Source organism: Fusarium mangiferae (assembly GCF_900044065.1).
Source record: "Fusarium mangiferae strain MRC7560 genome assembly, contig: FMAN_scaffold003, whole genome shotgun sequence".
Classification (NCBI taxonomy): domain Eukaryota; kingdom Fungi; phylum Ascomycota; class Sordariomycetes; order Hypocreales; family Nectriaceae; genus Fusarium; species Fusarium mangiferae.
Genome location: NW_024573923.1, coordinates 2,463,827 through 2,481,625, shown reverse-complemented (window position 1 = coordinate 2,481,625; position 17,799 = coordinate 2,463,827). Strand labels below are relative to the sequence as shown.

At 48.7% G+C, this 17,799-nt stretch overlaps 3 protein-coding genes across 3 annotated transcripts; 2 read left to right on the top strand and 1 right to left on the bottom strand.

Annotated features, from left to right (window-relative positions):
• Nucleotides 1-4,038: 4,038 nt before the first annotated feature.
• Nucleotides 4,039-5,441, top strand: FMAN_04335 (uncharacterized protein; the record flags this gene model as incomplete). The annotated part of the gene is made up of 4 exons (XM_041828968.1): nt 4,039-4,152; nt 4,256-4,299; nt 4,443-5,081; nt 5,267-5,441. The coding sequence occupies 4 exons, from the start codon at nt 4,039-4,041 to the stop codon at nt 5,439-5,441; spliced, it is 972 nt and encodes a 323-aa protein (XP_041679778.1).
• Nucleotides 5,442-7,196: 1,755 nt separating this feature from the next.
• On the bottom strand, nt 7,197-10,655 carry FMAN_04336 (uncharacterized protein; the record flags this gene model as incomplete). The annotated part of the gene is made up of 4 exons (XM_041828967.1): nt 7,197-8,266; nt 8,316-9,594; nt 9,631-10,135; nt 10,183-10,655. The coding sequence occupies 4 exons, from the start codon at nt 10,653-10,655 to the stop codon at nt 7,197-7,199; spliced, it is 3,327 nt and encodes a 1,108-aa protein (XP_041679777.1).
• Nucleotides 10,656-13,407: 2,752 nt separating this feature from the next.
• Nucleotides 13,408-14,164, top strand: FMAN_04337 (putative FMP37 Found in Mitochondrial Proteome; the record flags this gene model as incomplete). Its single annotated transcript, XM_041828966.1, has 3 exons — nt 13,408-13,480; nt 13,763-13,835; nt 13,894-14,164. 3 exons carry the CDS (start codon nt 13,408-13,410, stop codon nt 14,162-14,164), a joined length of 417 nt encoding a protein of 138 aa, XP_041679776.1.
• Between the last annotated feature and the right edge of the window lie 3,635 nt (nt 14,165-17,799).

The following is a 17,799-nucleotide window of genomic DNA, read 5'->3' as shown; positions in this document are numbered from 1 at the left end:
ACAAAATGATTGGACGCTCATTCATTATTAGTAGAAACCCTGATATTGGGTGCTCATGATGATGACGATGATGCACACCTCAGAACCAACCCTGGAAACTCTGAAGCCGCTCGCCCTGGATGGGTCTGTTGCTAATCAGAACGCTAGTCCAGCCCGGCATTCCTTCAGTTGTTTGCGTACCATTGGCTGAGATATGAACCCAGACAGGGGCACTTATCAATGCAATGCCGCCCAGCAGGATAGGTTGAGTCTTGATTGGAGACTCTTCGCGCCTGTCAAATGTTCCTCGTCTATCACTTGTAGAAGAGAGTTGTGATGGTGTCAGGAGTTTGTACCAGGAGTGTCAGAGTTGAAAGGCACAGCATGTTCCCCTTGTCTAGGGTTCGTGGCGCGCTTATTTCATAACCTATGTGTGCTCGTTTCAAAGGGGCTTGACGCTTGTTCAATTTGATGTTGACGATCATTCAACAGCGTAGTAATGCGCCATCGAGATGCATGGCTTCGCGGTTCGATACGGAGAGTAGTGTGTGCGTACCTGAGCTGTGGATGGACGGCTTTTCTTGCATACTTTCTTGGCGTTCCATGTCAAACGCCCTGATTTGTCTGTAACATGCTTAAGATGTGCCATGCGCAGAACGAGGAAAAGAAGGGGCCTCAGAGCGGCAGCGCTCCAATGGATTCCTGAACAAAAAAGGGACTCAGCACTTCACTACAAGGGTTCTTCACCCACTTTGGACGACATCAACCTGTTCGACTGCGGGAACTGCGGGGCAGATGAAGGGAAAGACGAGGGGAGGAAAAGAATATGGTATTTCTGCCTTTTGATAAGAGTTATGCGCTGTTCAGGTTGCTTTCTGGTCCATCGTCGATGGACAGCAGCCTCTGGTAGCATGGCTTACAGCTGCCGGTCCATGCTCGTGGTCTGCATGAGAAAGTAATCCAATGACCGTGAGATACGTGCTCAGCTCAGAGCTGCTTTGCTTCTTGCTTCGACACCCCCAAAAGGAATACAAATATCATGTTAGTGTGCAATGGCAAAACTAGGTTCAGGGCCGTAGATGCCGTGGCCCCTTGCATAAAACTCTCCTCCTGGCTGGCATGTTTGTTTGTTTGATCTATGAACTATCCCGCCATGCCCACGAGTTTATCATGCCGCTACCCGTCATCTGGCTACAGCATCATACCCCACCAAGCAAGATACGGCACGACAGGATAGCTGCCAGGTACAGGCGGGGGCTTGGTTTGCCTATGTACCTATGCATGTATGTCATAAAACGAGATTGATTGTCCCTCCAGTTCAACCTCGCCTCATATTCGTCTTGGGTGGGTTCAGCAAAATGCGCCTTTATTTCAAGAGTGTCTCGTGGTCTGGTTAGCTCACCAAGCTATGCCTCTAATTATCTAGCTGATGGCACAAAGAGGCTAAATCACCGCGACGGTGGGCGCAGAAAGCCAAGATGAGGCTTGTCTCAGGGGGTATCCCTGATCAGCATAACTGGTGTAGTCCACAAGCAGAGTATCATACGAAGCTGAGGAATGGAGACCCAGCCAGGCTACGGGAAGAACATTTGAAAAACATCAAGGGCCGAGACGAAAGGGACGATTTATATAAATTTCCTAATCCGCATTCCTCAGTTTTATCCCGAGAAACAAGGATAATTAGCTCTTCGAAAGACAATGTCCTAGACAATCGTGGACGGGCAGGAAGATACCCCCTACACAGAGCTTGGGAAGGTCGTCGCAGAGGATGCGAGATATTGTTTCATCAACCAAGAAAAGCAACTCCCTTCTGCCACAATTCGATAGCCAGTCACACATCACATCCCATCACATCCCATCATCGCAAAAGCTAGGGAGATGCTTACCGGCGTCTCGGACCTGGACCTGGCTACTGAATGGTCTTATGCAGGCCATAGATACGGTCGATCGTTAGCCAGGAACCAGATTGTGATAATGGCCGTCGCTCTGGTATCACATTTGTGAAGTACCCGGATGTCAGTTCATCTTGACTCTTCATCAACATGCATCTGGTTGTACAGACAGTGCAAGCTTCCCTGATTCAGCAACCTTGGGGATCCATGAAAAAGCTACATACGTATTCTGTGGTACGGGCGGTATGTCAAGATCTTCCCGAATCAACGACTGGCGAGATTGAAGCCCGCTTTATTGTTTGTAAACATGATGTTGTTGGTCCGTGACAAACCTAAGCTACCAGCTACCTACGAAGTACAGAATCATTGGTGGATGTTGGTAACCAGACTGAGGACCTCGATCCTGAATGACAGAAACAGTCAGACGAGTTTAGGGCCTTTTAGACCATTTTTATAACCATTTAGGATAAACTTAGGATGGTCTTTGCTTAGTTGTTTTACGCACCCTCATCAAAGGTCTTAGAAGCTCTCTCGTTTCTTCCTGCAAGCTTCCTAGCATGGTTAAGTCGATTACGGAGTACGGAGTACGTTGAGCTCATTTCCACCGCCAAATCCATACCCTTGGTTGGTTGTCATGTGGTTTATCTTTAACGAGAACAACAGAAGGCTGTGATGATGAAAACCGTTTGACAGCTGACTAAAACTCATATATCTCTTCATGCACCTCTGCGATGGCATATAACTATAGCGTCCCCTTGATCTCCTTGTCTCTGCTGATCTGTCTGTTTCGTCGCGTGTATCAGCTTCATTGGTGAGCGTAAGCCAGGAGGCTTCGGGTACCTGAAAGTAGCCCGCCGCAGAGGTACAGCCTCCGCTAAATTAGCGTTGACCGTTACCTGTGCTGCGCCCATGAGAGGAGTATCTTCATTTACCTTTCTCTCCACCTCATCGAGCTGAGATCACTCTGTGCCCCACCATCGACCTTTCACGGAATATCCATCTCACCTCCAGAGCCCGAAGTTATCGATATTGGCTGGATTGGTTCCTGTCTAGACATGGATGATGACTTCTAGGCAGATCTATTGTTGAGGTGCTAGCTAATAAGCATTACAACTGTTGCTGGATTCAAAGCCTGAGGATTCGGCCCAGTCATTCGCTTTACCTACCTAGTTAATCTTCATTTCTTCTAGAATTTTGGCTTCCCTTCTATTTCTCCTCATGACACCTTTCTAACCCTACCTCGACCAATATCAAATACCACTCCTTATCAGACTTTTGTTCCCTTGGATATTTTTGGGGTTTTGTACATCGTTCTACCATACTTAAGCATCGTCCCATCCTATTTGTGCTTCCGCGTCTCTTGCCAACCTCGGTATCATCCCAAAGAAGGTCTTTCGACCCATGTCATCCTCGTGCGTGGTACTTCCATAAGTGGGATCGCCGCCGAAGACAATCCCCAAGGAGCAACAAAACTTCTGGCCTTAGATCAATGTGTCAAGAATAACTTGTCCAAAGGTCCACCAAAGTCTATACTAGGCTTGCCTAATTCTTTTTGTCGCTCTTAGGTACTAGGAAAGCGGACCTAGGCTTTCTTGCTTCGCCTTGACAGACGCCAGGGGCATCTTCAACAAATTCAATCCAGCTTGTTGCTTTTAGGTCTAGAGATCGAGGAGGCACACGCGATATTGAACTACTATACCTTACCTTATTACTTTCCCTACGGTGATTAAGTATAGGTCTAGTTTGGCAACTCCTGTCACGGTGTCACCTCTTCCTTCCTGCCTTTACCCCCTCAGCAAACCTCGAGCCGTATTTCCAATATCTTGGTGCGCAAGGCCTTGATAAACTCAGCATCTTATCATCAGACAGCTTCAATTACCCAGTACCTTTTCTTGGGGCAGTCACCGTCTTTTCGACCCTCGCAGTCCGCGACCGCCTACGATCTATACGAACCGATACCATATGCCCCTTGTTGCAGTCTCCGGCCTGTCTCCAGTCTCCGCCGTCAATCACCGTCGGGGGTTCCATCTCCCCATACAGTCCAACTCAGTCTGGGTTGATAGGTAGACAGACATATACGGTCTACCTTCACCTGCACTGCACCAGCAGCTGCAATTGCATTTGCAGCCATCTTGTTGTAATGCCCAGCAAACCGACTAAAGCAACCATGTCCAGCTCCAACTCTCCCACATCTCAAACCTCCAACAGCTACGTCGAGCAGACCGTCTCGGTATTGAGCTCGGTCGCCAGCTACATGCGTCTGCCTGCGTTGGCTTCAACGGTACGTCCACTATACTGCAGCTTGGCTGACAAAATAGTCTTGACTGCAGCCATCCATAACTGTCTACCTAGGGACATTTCTAACGTCAATGCGCATACAATAGGGTCTCGCCGCCGTCCTCACCTCATTACTTTACTTTAAACAGAAGTCCGTGTCCCAACACCATCACCATCACCATCACCATCACCGCCTCCGTCACCATCTCCCCTTCCTAGCTACTACCAACCTTCTCTTTCTTTGCCTGACCCGCATCATCATCAAGCCGAGCCCCGCTAACCCTGCATGATTAGGGCTCTCATTTACCCGAGTAACATTCCCGCAAATTCTCGCTCAGACGTCCCCAAGCCTTCCGACTTTGGCATCTCAAATTTCGAAGAACTTTACATCCCGACCGACGATGGCGAGAAGCTCTCAGCCTTCTACATCCGTGGCCCTCGCGGCCACAAGAACTCAAACATCACCATCTTGATGTTCCATGGCAATGCTGGCAACATCGGCCATCGGTTACCCATCGCTCGAATGATCATAAACTACATTGGTTGCAACGTTTTTATGCTCGAGTATAGAGGCTACGGTTCCTCAACAGGCCAGCCTGACGAGTCGGGTCTCAATGTTGACGCGCAGACAGGGCTCAACTATCTGCGGCAGCGGGCCGAGACACGCGATCACAAGCTCATGGTTTACGGTCAAAGTCTGGGCGGTGCTGTCGCAATCAAGCTTGTCTCCAAGAACCAGGAAGCGGGTGATATCGCTGGTCTGATCTTAGAGAACACTTTCCTCTCCATCCGGAAGCTGATCCCTTCCGTTGTGCCCCCTGCCAAATACCTTACCCTGCTATGCCACCAAGTCTGGCCCAGTGAGTCGGTTCTCCCCAACATCACAAAGGTGCCTACGCTCTTCATCAGTGGCTTGCAGGATGAGATTGTACCGTAAGTTCCTCTACACCCTCTCTTACACTACTACCCCTAGTCCTGTGATGATTAAATTTGCATCACCCACAAAAGTTGAAGTACCCTCGTGGTCTTGATATGAAAGCAAATACTCCCTGATGATCGACATTGCATTCTCTACTGTAGCATAGCGCAACACAGAATACGAAGCTAATGTATGCCAGGCCAAAACACATGAAACAGCTGTATGACCTCTCCGCCGCACCCACCAAGCGGTGGAAACCTCTCCCAGGTGGTGATCATAACTCAAGCGTCCTGGAGGAAGGTTATTTTGAAGCCATGTCAGATTTCATCGCCGAGGTAACGGGTGATACACCACAAGAGAAGACACGTTTGTAGAGACTGGGCATATCTCGTTTAATATTCCATTATGCATGCATAGCCTTGGTGAAGGAAGGAAAACGCACGGACAGCATACAGCATCACACTCACGATTGACGACACCTCCTTTTTGTATTACCACACCTCTGCGTACACTTTCTTTGCTAGTCCATATTTCCGTACACGTTCAACGCTCGCAGATAGTGGACTCGCAAATCCCGAACTAGAAAAGAAACTTGGCATTGATGAGACATTGATAAACTATTTTGAGTTTGTTTGCTTGTGCTTGTGGTGGCCTCGGTGGGGGCATCTTGAGCCTCGTGATCCCTCCTGACTTGATGTTCGCGTGATACGAAAAAATAAATAGTTGGTGTTACATCGATGTCTTAAACTATGTATGCAATCCTTTGGATGCCCTCAGGGAGCAAGAAAATATTAGACCTTGATACAAGGTGTTACAAGAAACCCAATAAAAGGTATCCTACAAGGTATACTAAAGGTATGCCAAACTTATCCTAAACTTAGAATAAACTACCTAAATCTTTTTGTCATTTAGGACCGAGTTCCTGAGTTTTCTTTCTTCCCCTAACTAGGGTACAAGAAAGACTGTGGCATTTGATGAGGGCGATCAAATGGAGGGTGTTGAGCAGGATAATGCTGAGAACCACAGTCCTCAGACGAGAGGTGCCGAGGAGAAATGTATTGATGCAAAGATGACTGATGCTGATGTGGATAAGGCCTGCTACATGAGCCAAGCTGAATAGGTAGAATGTTGTCGATACTCTTCTCAGTTTGTAGGGATGTTCCAATCTGCTCTCCTGCTAATGCTTGCTCCGCTTCAACCTCCTCTACAGCCAGTTTCATCGTATTCATAGCTATGTTGCGGACATGAGAGAAAGCACCATTTCCATAGTAGTTACGTTGAGTTTGATCACGACAGATGCCAGTTTGAATTGCTATTTTATGCAGACGTCTGTTATCTCGACTAGTGTTGGTGAATCATCCTCCGGTCTCTTGTGTAAGCTGAAGCAAGTCTGGACAATGAAACCTTTGCCACATCAACACAGGAGTGCTACAGCCGTCTAATGCAGCATGTTTGGGTCCGTTGGTCAACTGCCTAGCCACCGATATCTTCAGCCGGTCAATGCTATATCCCTTCTCAGTGGGAACCCACACCTCCTACATTAAGTGTTTGGCTTCTAAACTTATCAAGCATCGTGAAGGCGATGGTCATAACCTCAGCAATCTGATGAAATGTTCTGCTTCTGTCTGCGTTGCATTCCTCGGGTCTCTCAAATATCCACTTTCGTAAAGTTGAGTTGGCTAGCAGGTGACAAATCCTTCTATCAAATGCCATCGATTCCTGTTACGTCAACTTGTCCTCAATGACGCCAACAACGACTGTAAGTTTACTTGACTGGAGAGAGTTAACAAAGACTTAGGATAATGATCCTAAACGATAAAAATACTTAGGTAGACTAAGTCATAAACACGTAGGCAGATTTAGAATATCTTAGGATAGTTTAGGACAATCTCAGTGGACTCTTTAACGTTGATTCTTACCACCTCATTCAGGAGTCTTGCGTCTTCTGACAACTTAAGGGGTGTCTTGCTAGATAATGGTCTTGTTACTTGATGAATCTGACACCAAGTTTGTTCTCAGTCATGGACCAGAAAGGTCATAGAATTGCTTGTACTCCGCGATCAACTTCGACAAGTAAGTGAACCCGGACGCCCTTCCTGTCTGCCCTTGCACGACCCTCACTGATGCCTCTAACATTCAACGTCCCCATCAAGAGCGGCCCACACCTTTCCCCCCTCCGGCTGTTGCGGCCTCTTCTTCTTAAGCCCTAGAAGTAGTTTGCGTCCGGGCTTTGCCTCTTCGGGTGCAGGAGTAGAAGACGAGGACATTGGTCTGGAAGCCGCACGTCCAGCTACGGCACTCCATCCTCCAGTGCCGGCCCGGATGGTTACTTCTCGCCGAGAAATTGCACCGTTAGCATCTGAGTGACAGAGCAAGACGCTTTCAGCGAGCTTTTCGCGACGGATAGTCTGCTCGATCCGAGGTTTGAGAATTTCGAGGCTCTTCTCCATGGGTGCGGGTGTGAGAAATGCGGAATATGATACTGAAGCTTTGATAAGAACTTCCTCATTCAGAAAATCAACCTTGAACCTGAAGCCTTGCAGGGACGTGAGATCCGGCTCGAGGGCGGCATTGACTTCCTCGATGGTCAGACCGAAGCGAGGCTCTGTAAGTACCAGAGCATTGAAGGGCTCAGTCTCGAGGATTGGTGGGCTTGGAGGTCGAATGGCTGCCGCTGCCGCAGCTTCGGCAGCTTGGGTTGCTCGGATCTTGACACATTGTGCAAGTGTCTTCGTCGGGGCTGAAACAAACTTATCTGATTTCCATACTAGAACAGACCGGTGAATGTCGTAATCCTCACTCTTACTCTCGAAGCCGAAGTCCTCGGCGAGCAAGTGAAGAAATTGGCGTGACTGGTTCTTCATTGGCTCATATCGTAAACGAACTTCATCTTTGTTAGCAGCAAAGACTCGGAATTGGCTCTCCTGAGCATCTCCCCATGATTGCATCTGTTTATAGAGCTTTAGAGTATTGTCCGAGAAGGGAATGTGGTCGTTGGTGTGAGAAGCAGGGTCGATATTGAGAGCTGCGGCCAGGCGACGGTTACGGTCAAGTCGCTCGCACTCCTCATCACATCGAATATCTGGTCGGCTCGGAGTAGGGTTGCTCGTACTTGCTAGGCACTTGAAACTTTGCTTGTGATTACCACATGCACAGCTGGTGGACATCTTTACCTGACAAGCTGTTGATTCTTTACAGGCTGGTACGTGTGTTAGTAACAAGCTTGTAACTGAGTATTATCGACTTACGAGTTTGCCCATGGCAGACGCTCTGGCATGGATGATTACATAGCAGCTTGGGCTTTCCGCATATTTGTTCGCAACCGTTTTGAGCGTCTCCGCATTCTCCGGGGCGGTGACATAGCTTTTTACATGTATGGAGCCCGCAGGAGAGTTTTTGCCCGCATTGCTCTCCGCAATGAGCCTCTTGCAAATGACAAGGCTTGTTGTGAAAGGTCGTCTTTCCACAGATGCATCGCTTCTGAACGAGGTATGTGCACGGCGGGCAGGATACATCATCAGGATGACACTGATGGTCAACAGAAGGATGCCCACATGCAGTCTGCCGCTGGCACTGATTAGTGCAAGATGGCTGTCTCGTTCCGCATGGTTGTGGCGGATGCAAGACTGTCTGGCCGCAATTGCACGAAACTTCTTCCCAGATAGCCTCGGGACAGCTTTGGCAAGCTCCGCGGTGGCAGAGTTGCTCGCAAAAGTGACTGCCACACTTAAGTGGACGTCCGCAGACGGCGACACAGATATGCTCGGCCTCAACTGGTAGCAAATCAGGGCCCAGGCGTTGCTTCTTCTGCTGAGCAATACGCTGAGATGCCTTCTTTTCACCCGGGCAACAATGCTCTCCGCATCGATGCCTTCCGCAGTTGCGAGTAGCCTGGCATATCTTGAAACATAGGGGATGTTGGACATTTCCCTCATGGCAAATCGTCTCGCCCATGACTCGGCCGCAGCGGCAGTCAATCTCCATCGTTTGGGTGCAAGGGTCGCACTCCCCAGTGTGGCACAAGGATTGGCAGAGATGACCGCATTCCAGCTTCTTCTCGCAAATCCTCTCACAGTGAGGAACATTATTTTCACAGGTTTGACGGGGCTCATCCATGAGTTCCTTGAGCGGTGTCTTGCCACAAGGGCAATGGGTGACAACGTCCGGAGAGAAAGGGCAATGGGCCGAGACCTCTTCTTGCGGGTGACAAGAAATCTGGCAACGATGTACCCCACAATCGAAGGTTCTTCCGCAAGCACTCTCGCAGCTAAAGGAGCCTTCAAACCAGGAATTGCTGGCGAGATCGAACGAATCGCGTATGTCTTCCTGTTTGGAACATAGCATCTCCTTTTGCACTCGTCCACAATAGCACTTGGCTTCGACCGGCACCTCGCAGGTACCGCAGACACCTGGATGGCATGTTTGAGGACATTCATGCTGACCACAAGGTAGAAAATCGCCGCAACGCTCTCGACAACTCCACCCGTTGTAGTAATCGGTATCCCTACAGTTCTTTCGCTGGGAGTGCTTTCCACAGTAACAGGGCTCCGGTGGGCTCAATACGGTGCACGGAGGGCATGGGCCAGGATGACATTGAAGAGTGCATGGGTGGGAGCATGTCGATCTGGGCTTGGAACATGTTTGCCCACATGAATGAGGAGGCAAAATGCTGTTCCGACTGGGCTGCGTTTCTTTGCCACACCAACACGAACTATCGCCTGGTCCTTCTATCAACGTTGAATTACACCCTGGGCAACGCCAAGATTTGTCGCCGCTCTCCTCGTTGACTTTCATGGACGTATCCCACCATTGGTGGGCACATTCAAGATGAACAACGGTCCAGCAGGTAGTGCACGACCAGACCTCGGTTTTTCGAGTAACCTCTTCGGTGCAGATACGGCACTCATAGTTCCAATTGGCAATGTCTTCCTGGATCCGTTGCCATAATTCCGAGGCAGTCGACTTGGGAACCTCTTGGCGGGGTCTGTCCTGGTTACGGTTCCTCGTACGGTTTCTTGAGCGTCCTTGGCCTGTGGGCTGAGGGGTGCTTGACGGATGCTGTTGGGCACTATAGTTGTCAGTATATGGTGCATTGCCTTGGGTCTACGGTCCTACCTCCTCTGGGATACAGGCTGTCCGGGCACGAATTCTGGGGCGTTTGCACTCAAAGATGCATCCTGAGCAATCTCTGTCGGTTGGTCGGTTGTAGTCAAGCGTCCGCCAAAAGTGCGCTGCGGTCCCATGGAGAACACGCCTCTACCTTGGTTTCCTTGCCCTCGAGAACCGCCTCGATTACCTCGCCAATTTCTTCTGCCTCTAGAAAACCCCGAGCTTTCGGGGGCGGCTATGGTTTGTGCAGCAATAGTGGCATCGGCAGGCCCTGTCTGAGGGGCGTTCCCGCGGCCTTCGGGAACCTGTGCTGAATCATCCTGTCGCTGGCCACGATTCCGTCCTCCCCTTCCCCTACGGCGTCCTCCACCTGAGCCTCCCCGGGAACGCGATGCTGAACCCTGGCCCTCACTTTGAGACCGGTTTGGGGCATTATTTCGTGCCTGATGAGATGTACGGCTGGTCTCTTGCTCGGCCATGATGGTGGAGATCACAGTCGTGAGCTGAGAAGTCGTCGCTGTTGTAAATATTGCGCTATGTAGTATAAAGCGTCTTCAAACTACGAATAAAGAATAGGAAAACAATGACCTTCAAGCAAAGAGCTTGCTGACGGAGGAGAACTTGCAAGGAGAAAATGGGAAAGATTTCCAACTGCTTCTTCACGGGAGCAAGAGTTAGAGGAGCAGGAGAAAAAGGAAAGGAATCTAGAAGCCTTATGATATATTATGCTGTTTGCAATAAATTCTTAGGAGGCGTTGAAAACCGGTGGAGCCCTGTATGCTTCCGTGTGGCGAAGCCACTCTGACAAACATAGACAATCATTGGTTGGTTTTGTAATCCATCAGAATGAGTCACCAACAGGAACCACCTCTTTTGGAGGTTTAGATCTGCCCATTTTTAATCTCAGCAGCCAGAAAATTGAGTCTATCCGAGGAACGTAGTGCCTTTGTGGAAAGAAAGAAAGAGTCACCGATGCTGACATATCAGCCTAATTTTGGTTTCTGCCTGGAAACCCCAGACGTCGCGCCCGGTTAGGTAGGTAATGTGGCTTCCAAACCGTGACCGCCACATATGAGCCGTTGTGAGAGTCAAGTTTGTCAGGGAACATTATACATACTAACATATTGGCTGCTTTGCAGCAGTGGTTCAAAGGGAGTCTTTTATGGTCCGGTGAAAATCAATCTGTCATCATGAAACCATGATCTGCCATTGAGCTTGCTTCAGGGTAACCATCCCTCAGCAAGTAGGAAAATATCAGGCTTTGATATAAGGTGTTAATATAATGTGTTGAAATAAATTCCATAAAAGGCAGAGGTATCCTGAATTATCCTAAACGTGTATTAAGTTCCCTAAGTCTTTTTATTACTTTAGGATTAAGGTCCCCGAATTCTCTTTCCTCCTCTAGGTATCCATCCTAGTCGAGGCAAGAAAAGTTTAGGGGTCATTCCAAGTGACAGAAAGGCTTGTTACAGACCTAGTGCAGAGTTAGGACTTTAGACTACAGGTTCTGTTGTAACTTACCTAGGCACGGCGATTATCAGTTACAGTGAACATTTATCTACGATGCCCCGGACCAAGCCAGCTGAGCTGGAAAAGTATGGATGCAACCCAAAGAAAGATACTATAGGCTCCTCGCAAAGCAAGTGCTGGGAAAAACAAGTATTCACAGAAGCTTCAACCTCCAGTGTAGAAGACTGAATTTTAAATATTGCCAGGAAGATCTTCCTCTCAGCCACTGAAGTGCCCAAAACCTTATCAGATGCACATAGAAGTGAGGATATCTTGATACCATCGTGGACTTACGGTATACATTTTCAAGGAAATATAGCCAGGACTAGAATACTCCCATGTGAACTATCGATGATTATTGGATCTTAGGATTATTATTATAATAATAATCAATTTACCCACACTGATTATAGGTTGCGGATCTTATTATTGAAGCAGAGGGTTCCCTATTTACAACCATGTCCCTTCATCCACTCATAGCGGTTGATTTACATGGTTGCGGCTCACCTCGGGTTTAACATCCCCGGCACATCTCTCCACATAACAGAAGCACAGGCGGTTACTTGTTAGCCAATTTACATATGCACAGGGCAGAACGGAGCATGTTGGATGGATCCGGCATGAAGTGCGACGCAAGATTGATCACGTTGACATGAGATCTCGGGAGAGGCCGGGATGTCGGTACCGGCTCCGGATGCCCGTTGGCTCCACTTCCGGCCTAGACATAAACAACATCTCACTCACGACTGTTGCAATTTGAGGACAGCTGAGGAATCAAAGATCCTTGAAAGAAGTAGTCACCTTGAAAGTTTGATGGCCGAACAATTAGCTTGAATTGGCGTTCAGCCGAGAACATGGTTCAAAAGCAACGAGAAAGTCTTCCAGATCAGAACCATATTTAGCATCATATCACCTGTAACAGCAATGGTTCTCGTGAAGCCAATTGGTGATGATTCGTACAGCGTCATAAGTACACAGAGACAGCTTCCTTTGAGGCTCTGAGCCCCCAATATCCGTCTGGGGTACGGGTGCTCCATATTCTCCATATGGAGAGGAGCTCGGGACAGCCTCCAACCCCCGGGATAGCTTCTCACGAGCTTCACAAGTCAGGAGCTAGGCTCGGTAGTGTGGCGTCTGCCGTCTTTGATACACGCCCCTTCACCATGAAATAATTGCTTGTTGCAGACGGACAACCTCCGAAGGTCCCCATGCTTCAGCAGTACCCTCACCAGGGATAGGAGGAAAACCATGGACATGTATCCCAAGAAACAAAAATACTAAGACAGGTTTAGCATAACTTTTGCAGCCTTCTAAGTAGCTTATTATAGCACCTTGAGTACATTCTTGTGTGTTTTGGCCCCATGAACATTCAGTCCCAGACCTTCGGTGAGTTGTAGGGAACGGCCTCGGTATCGATGACAATTCCGCACCCCGGGTAGAATTTAGATCTTACACCAACATCACACATAAAAACAATGAGAAGATAATGTCGAGAAAACAGCGGTCTCCTACCTTTGCCCGGGGTTAGGAGTTTAGGTATTGTGGTAACACAACGGGAATGGTTGAGGTAAGATGTAGATAGGCCATGCACGTGACCTCAACGTAGATTTCCCGTTTGGCGCGTTGAATTTGAGTGCGAGGGACAGCCCGTCAACCTCAACGCAACGACAGGTCACTCCATCTCCGAATTCCACGAGACGTCGCCCATACAAATCCTCTAAAATGGCTGCTCTAATCAAGGCTGCGAACGCCAAGATCCGGTCAAACCCGGTGACTGACTATGTTTGCTCAACCCGTACGTCTTTCGAATATCCTGTCATGTTTTTTGCATGAGCTCCGATTCGTCTCCGAAAGCGCAATTTTGTGATATTGCAACTCAACAAGCAACACCGCGGCTACAATACATATAGAAGCACATTTGAGACATCAAAAAAGATCCGGGGGGAAATGTTGTTCCTCTGGAATATGTCAATTGAGCTGCTGGAGGTTGTGCTGATGTGCAATGCGTGTTTTGGAGCACGGCAGCTTCGGGGTAATCAGCGTGTCGAGATTTGCGACTGACTCTTGATATTTGCAGACTTTTGGGGCCCTGTCTCCAACTTTGGTATCCCTCTCGCGGCCATCATGGACACGCAGAAGAGCCCTGAATTGTATGGTAGACCAACAATGCATTGTCACTAAGCGTAACTGACTTTTCCCTTCTACTAGGATCTCGGGACAGATGACTGGTGCTCTCATCATCTACGCCGGTACTTTCATGCGATACTCACTGGCTGTCACACCCAAGAACTACCTCCTATTTGCCTGCCACTTTGTCAACGCTGGTGCCCAGCTCACCCAAGGGTACCGATATCTTAACTACCATTACTGGGGCGGAAAGGAGAATATGCCCAAGGAGCAGCTGGCACACGCTGCCGAGGCTGTCAAGGGAAAGGTTGAGAAGGCCACGGAGAAGGTTCAGAATGCTGTCAGCAAATAAAGAGGTTGCCAGACCGACGGTCACTGGAAGGGATCGGTGTGTCGGGCTGCATACCGTCCATAATAGGAGTGTCCCCGGGTTGTACCTCGGGATTCGGAGAGTGGCAGCACACAGCTACCGCACAATAACGTTGTAACTTTACAAGAAATTGTACCCTCGAACATCTAGAATCGCACCCCGAGTTGGGGTCTTTGCAGCACTCTTGCCTGAAGAGTTGCTACGAGAAGATCTTGTTGCGGGGGCCCCGAGGTCAATGAATATGGTTAGAGCAAAGAAATCAACCCTTCAAATGCCACATCGAGATACTACGAGCAAGTGATGATGAGGAGTGCCCCCCGCAAAACGGAGATACAATGAATTCCCCGGGAGGGCTTCCGATGCTTTTCTCCCGATGGAAAATGACACATTGGTATGATATTTCGCATTCTAGCATGTCAACTGCATGCTAGTGTTTCGTTCTTGTAGTAATTTTGTGCGTACAGGCACTCATGTAACAAGACTTTTGACGCTTTCATTGTTACGGTCTCGACATAGGGAGATTTCGAGGAACAAGATGTGCGTGGTTTCAATTCAGCAACGATACAATGCACGCACCCTTGTTTCTGGGGAAAACAGGTCCATGAGAGCAGGGTACGTAGCTCCCTTGAAGTTAAGATACAAACATAGATCTGAACTGGGGGTGGATCCCTTGGTTCCCGAATCTTGCATAGAAGTTCCCGACTATTCTCGTGCCTGTGCCTGGCCTTCCCCCACCAGGTTCCCGAAGTGACGGAATAAGGTCAAGGTGAAAGGGAAACCAGGGGTGAAGACTGACTAGCTGCCATTGATCAGCAAATGCAAGGTCAGCGTGTCTACCCCAGCCTTTGTCAGGCGGATCTGGTGATGTTCTGGTCGGCTTCTGTCCGTGAACGTGGGGATTAGCCTTTTCTCTGTAGTTTGGGATCCTCGGTGAACGACCTGCAACGCCGGCAACACTTGCGGTTATTACCCAACCATTACCGCATCCGCGTGTTGCCTATGCTAACCGCCTGTCGGGTATGGAATGGCATCATCTCGAGTCCCTTACGAGGATCCCACATGATCTGTATAGTCTGCAGCGTTTCACAGCTGGGTGTGAGTCGTGAGGACGGAGCTCGATTCTAGAAGTAGGTCTCTTACTGAATGACATTGCTCAGCATTGAGCAACAATCGGCAAGCTAAATGTATTTGTTTTCTTTCTTTTTATTACATTACTGCCACTTGAACGAAGAGTAAATTGGTCCCATAGAGTCGCGACACCAAGAAGCCTCAGATGATGGCTATGTAATACCTACCTACTCCGTACTCCAGTGGAAAGATCAATAGGTTGATAATCCACTGTCATAGGCTCCAGATTTGACTCCAACTGCCCGTTCCAGCCCGGCATTTGTGAGGGGAAAACGCCAGTGCTTCAACCATTTCGGTGAACCATTTTTCTGGATACACGCCGTGCGCCAGTTGGTTGAATTTGAGTAGAGGATGCCTTCCTATTTGGTTTTGCTCAGCCCTACCCCAATTGCGTCTCGACTTAATTTCAACCTTTTGCCAACATTTCTTTAACAAGTTATGCGGAGGGGTACACCGAAGTCCGAGGTCGGACCTAGCTCGCTTTCTACACCTACCTGGTAGCGTAGTGAACAGCTGAGTATTCACACCTGGCACCTAGGTCATATCCAATCCGGGGATGATAGAATCTGTCCGTCTGACAAGAAAAGATTTTGTAAGTAGGTAATTTTTCATCGCCAGTGGAGGCTCATGTCCTGCAGAGTGGCAGCATAGTGTCACAAAATCCAACGTATTGAGCAAAGAGTGGCCAAATGCGCACCAATGAAAGCGTCATTTTGGTCAACAAATGCAATGCGCCGGTTTTCATCCACCGAGAGATTGGTTAGGCAGGCTATGCCGCCATCATACTTGATAGTGCACGAAAGAGAGGAGAGACCCTTGGATCGTTGACTAGGTACCTGAACGAAATTAACTTTCATGGTAAGAGTATTTATACGTCTTAGAAAACCTTCTCAATGTTCGAGATAAAAAACACTGCAACTTGAGCCTGGATTGCATATGCCTTTTCTACAGAATGGATGCCGATTCCTTGTTGCTGATAAACCCCAAGTAGCTGGGATAAGGCGCGCTTTGGCTGGTTCGATCTCATCTAAAAACTACTGACCTAAGGTGCCGCCGGTCTTTGACCTCCGTGGGGGTGGAATCTAGTGGGAATAAACACATGATGCAGACAGGAAATTGACTCGGAGGAGAAATTGACCAAACGTGGGCTGGGGCATTTTCTTCAAACGAAGTACGTACGAGGATATGTAACAGCACCAGGGCGTGATCGTCATTCGTAGTTGACAGAGGTTCACGGCCTGTAAGTCTGTGCAGCTCGATGTGACCTATCACGACAAGTGAACTGACAAACTGGTTGTCGACTTTCCCCAATCACCTTTCCATTGGGTGACCGTGGGTAGAAACATGGTTTTTATAGCAGAATGATATGACTGATGTAAAATTGATATCATATACAGGCTAAAGAGAAGACAAGGTCAAACGGCGAGCGGCGGGTAGCGTACTGGTAAATGCTTCGAAACACCTTGGATGGCGACACGGTGATACCCCACATGTATCTGTGTACTCGAGCCTGGTGGCCCTGGTAGGTATGATGATGTTCGGGGATTGCACAAGCTTCAGATTGAGATTCAAGCTTGGACAACAAAAGCAGTCAGGGTCCAATCAATGGTGGGGGTCAGTAGATCTCTTTGGTTAAGGTGTGGGTGTTACGGTGGACAGAGAGCGGCTGTGGTACCAATGACTTCAATCCCGAGATAAGTTACGGCGGAAAATGTGATGCAGCAAGAGGGGAGGCTTCTGCGGCTCTGGCTGTTACAGCCATCAGGGCAGGGATCCAGGGTGAATTAACCAGATGGTGCTGCACATCGTTCAGAACCGACAAACATCCTCGGCATTATGGAAGGCCCAGTATGATACCAACGTGGATCCTCTGACTGGACTTCCCTTGGTCCATGGCATCCATGACAACCCATGGACAAGGCGAGCAGATTGCTCGCTCCTACGCCAACATCAGGCGGGTGGAACATGTAAACCTCTAGAGGAAAGGTTGCGGTGCGGCAACCTCTAGAGGTTAGGATCAAAACCCCTAGAGGTAAGGTGCGCGCTGGTCGGTGTACGTGGACGAAACACAAGGAAGCGCAAAGCACCTTTAGGCCGGATTGTTGAGGACAAGACTTTTCTTTTGCCGAGAGGTTGAGTCTGGCAAGGTGCGCGAGGGCAGAGATCGATGATCGGCGGGTGTTGAGATTATGTGAAAGCTCGAGAGATGAATATCGAGATATAGGCAGATAGCTAGACCTGATAGTAAATAAAGCCCCGAGCTCGAGCCAAATAATACCCTCAAGTCATGGAGGGGAGACCAGTCACTATCAGAGAGCGTTGATTGGCCAATGGCTTTGGTTGAACAAAGATGTGTCGGCGGAATGAGTTGCGTCAACTTACGGGTTTTTTTTTTTTTACTTCTCGCTGCTCGTTGCAAACAGGACCGAGAAAACAGGTCGTTGTCATGACCCATTATATCGGTTCGTGTATTGTCAACCGTCGCGTTA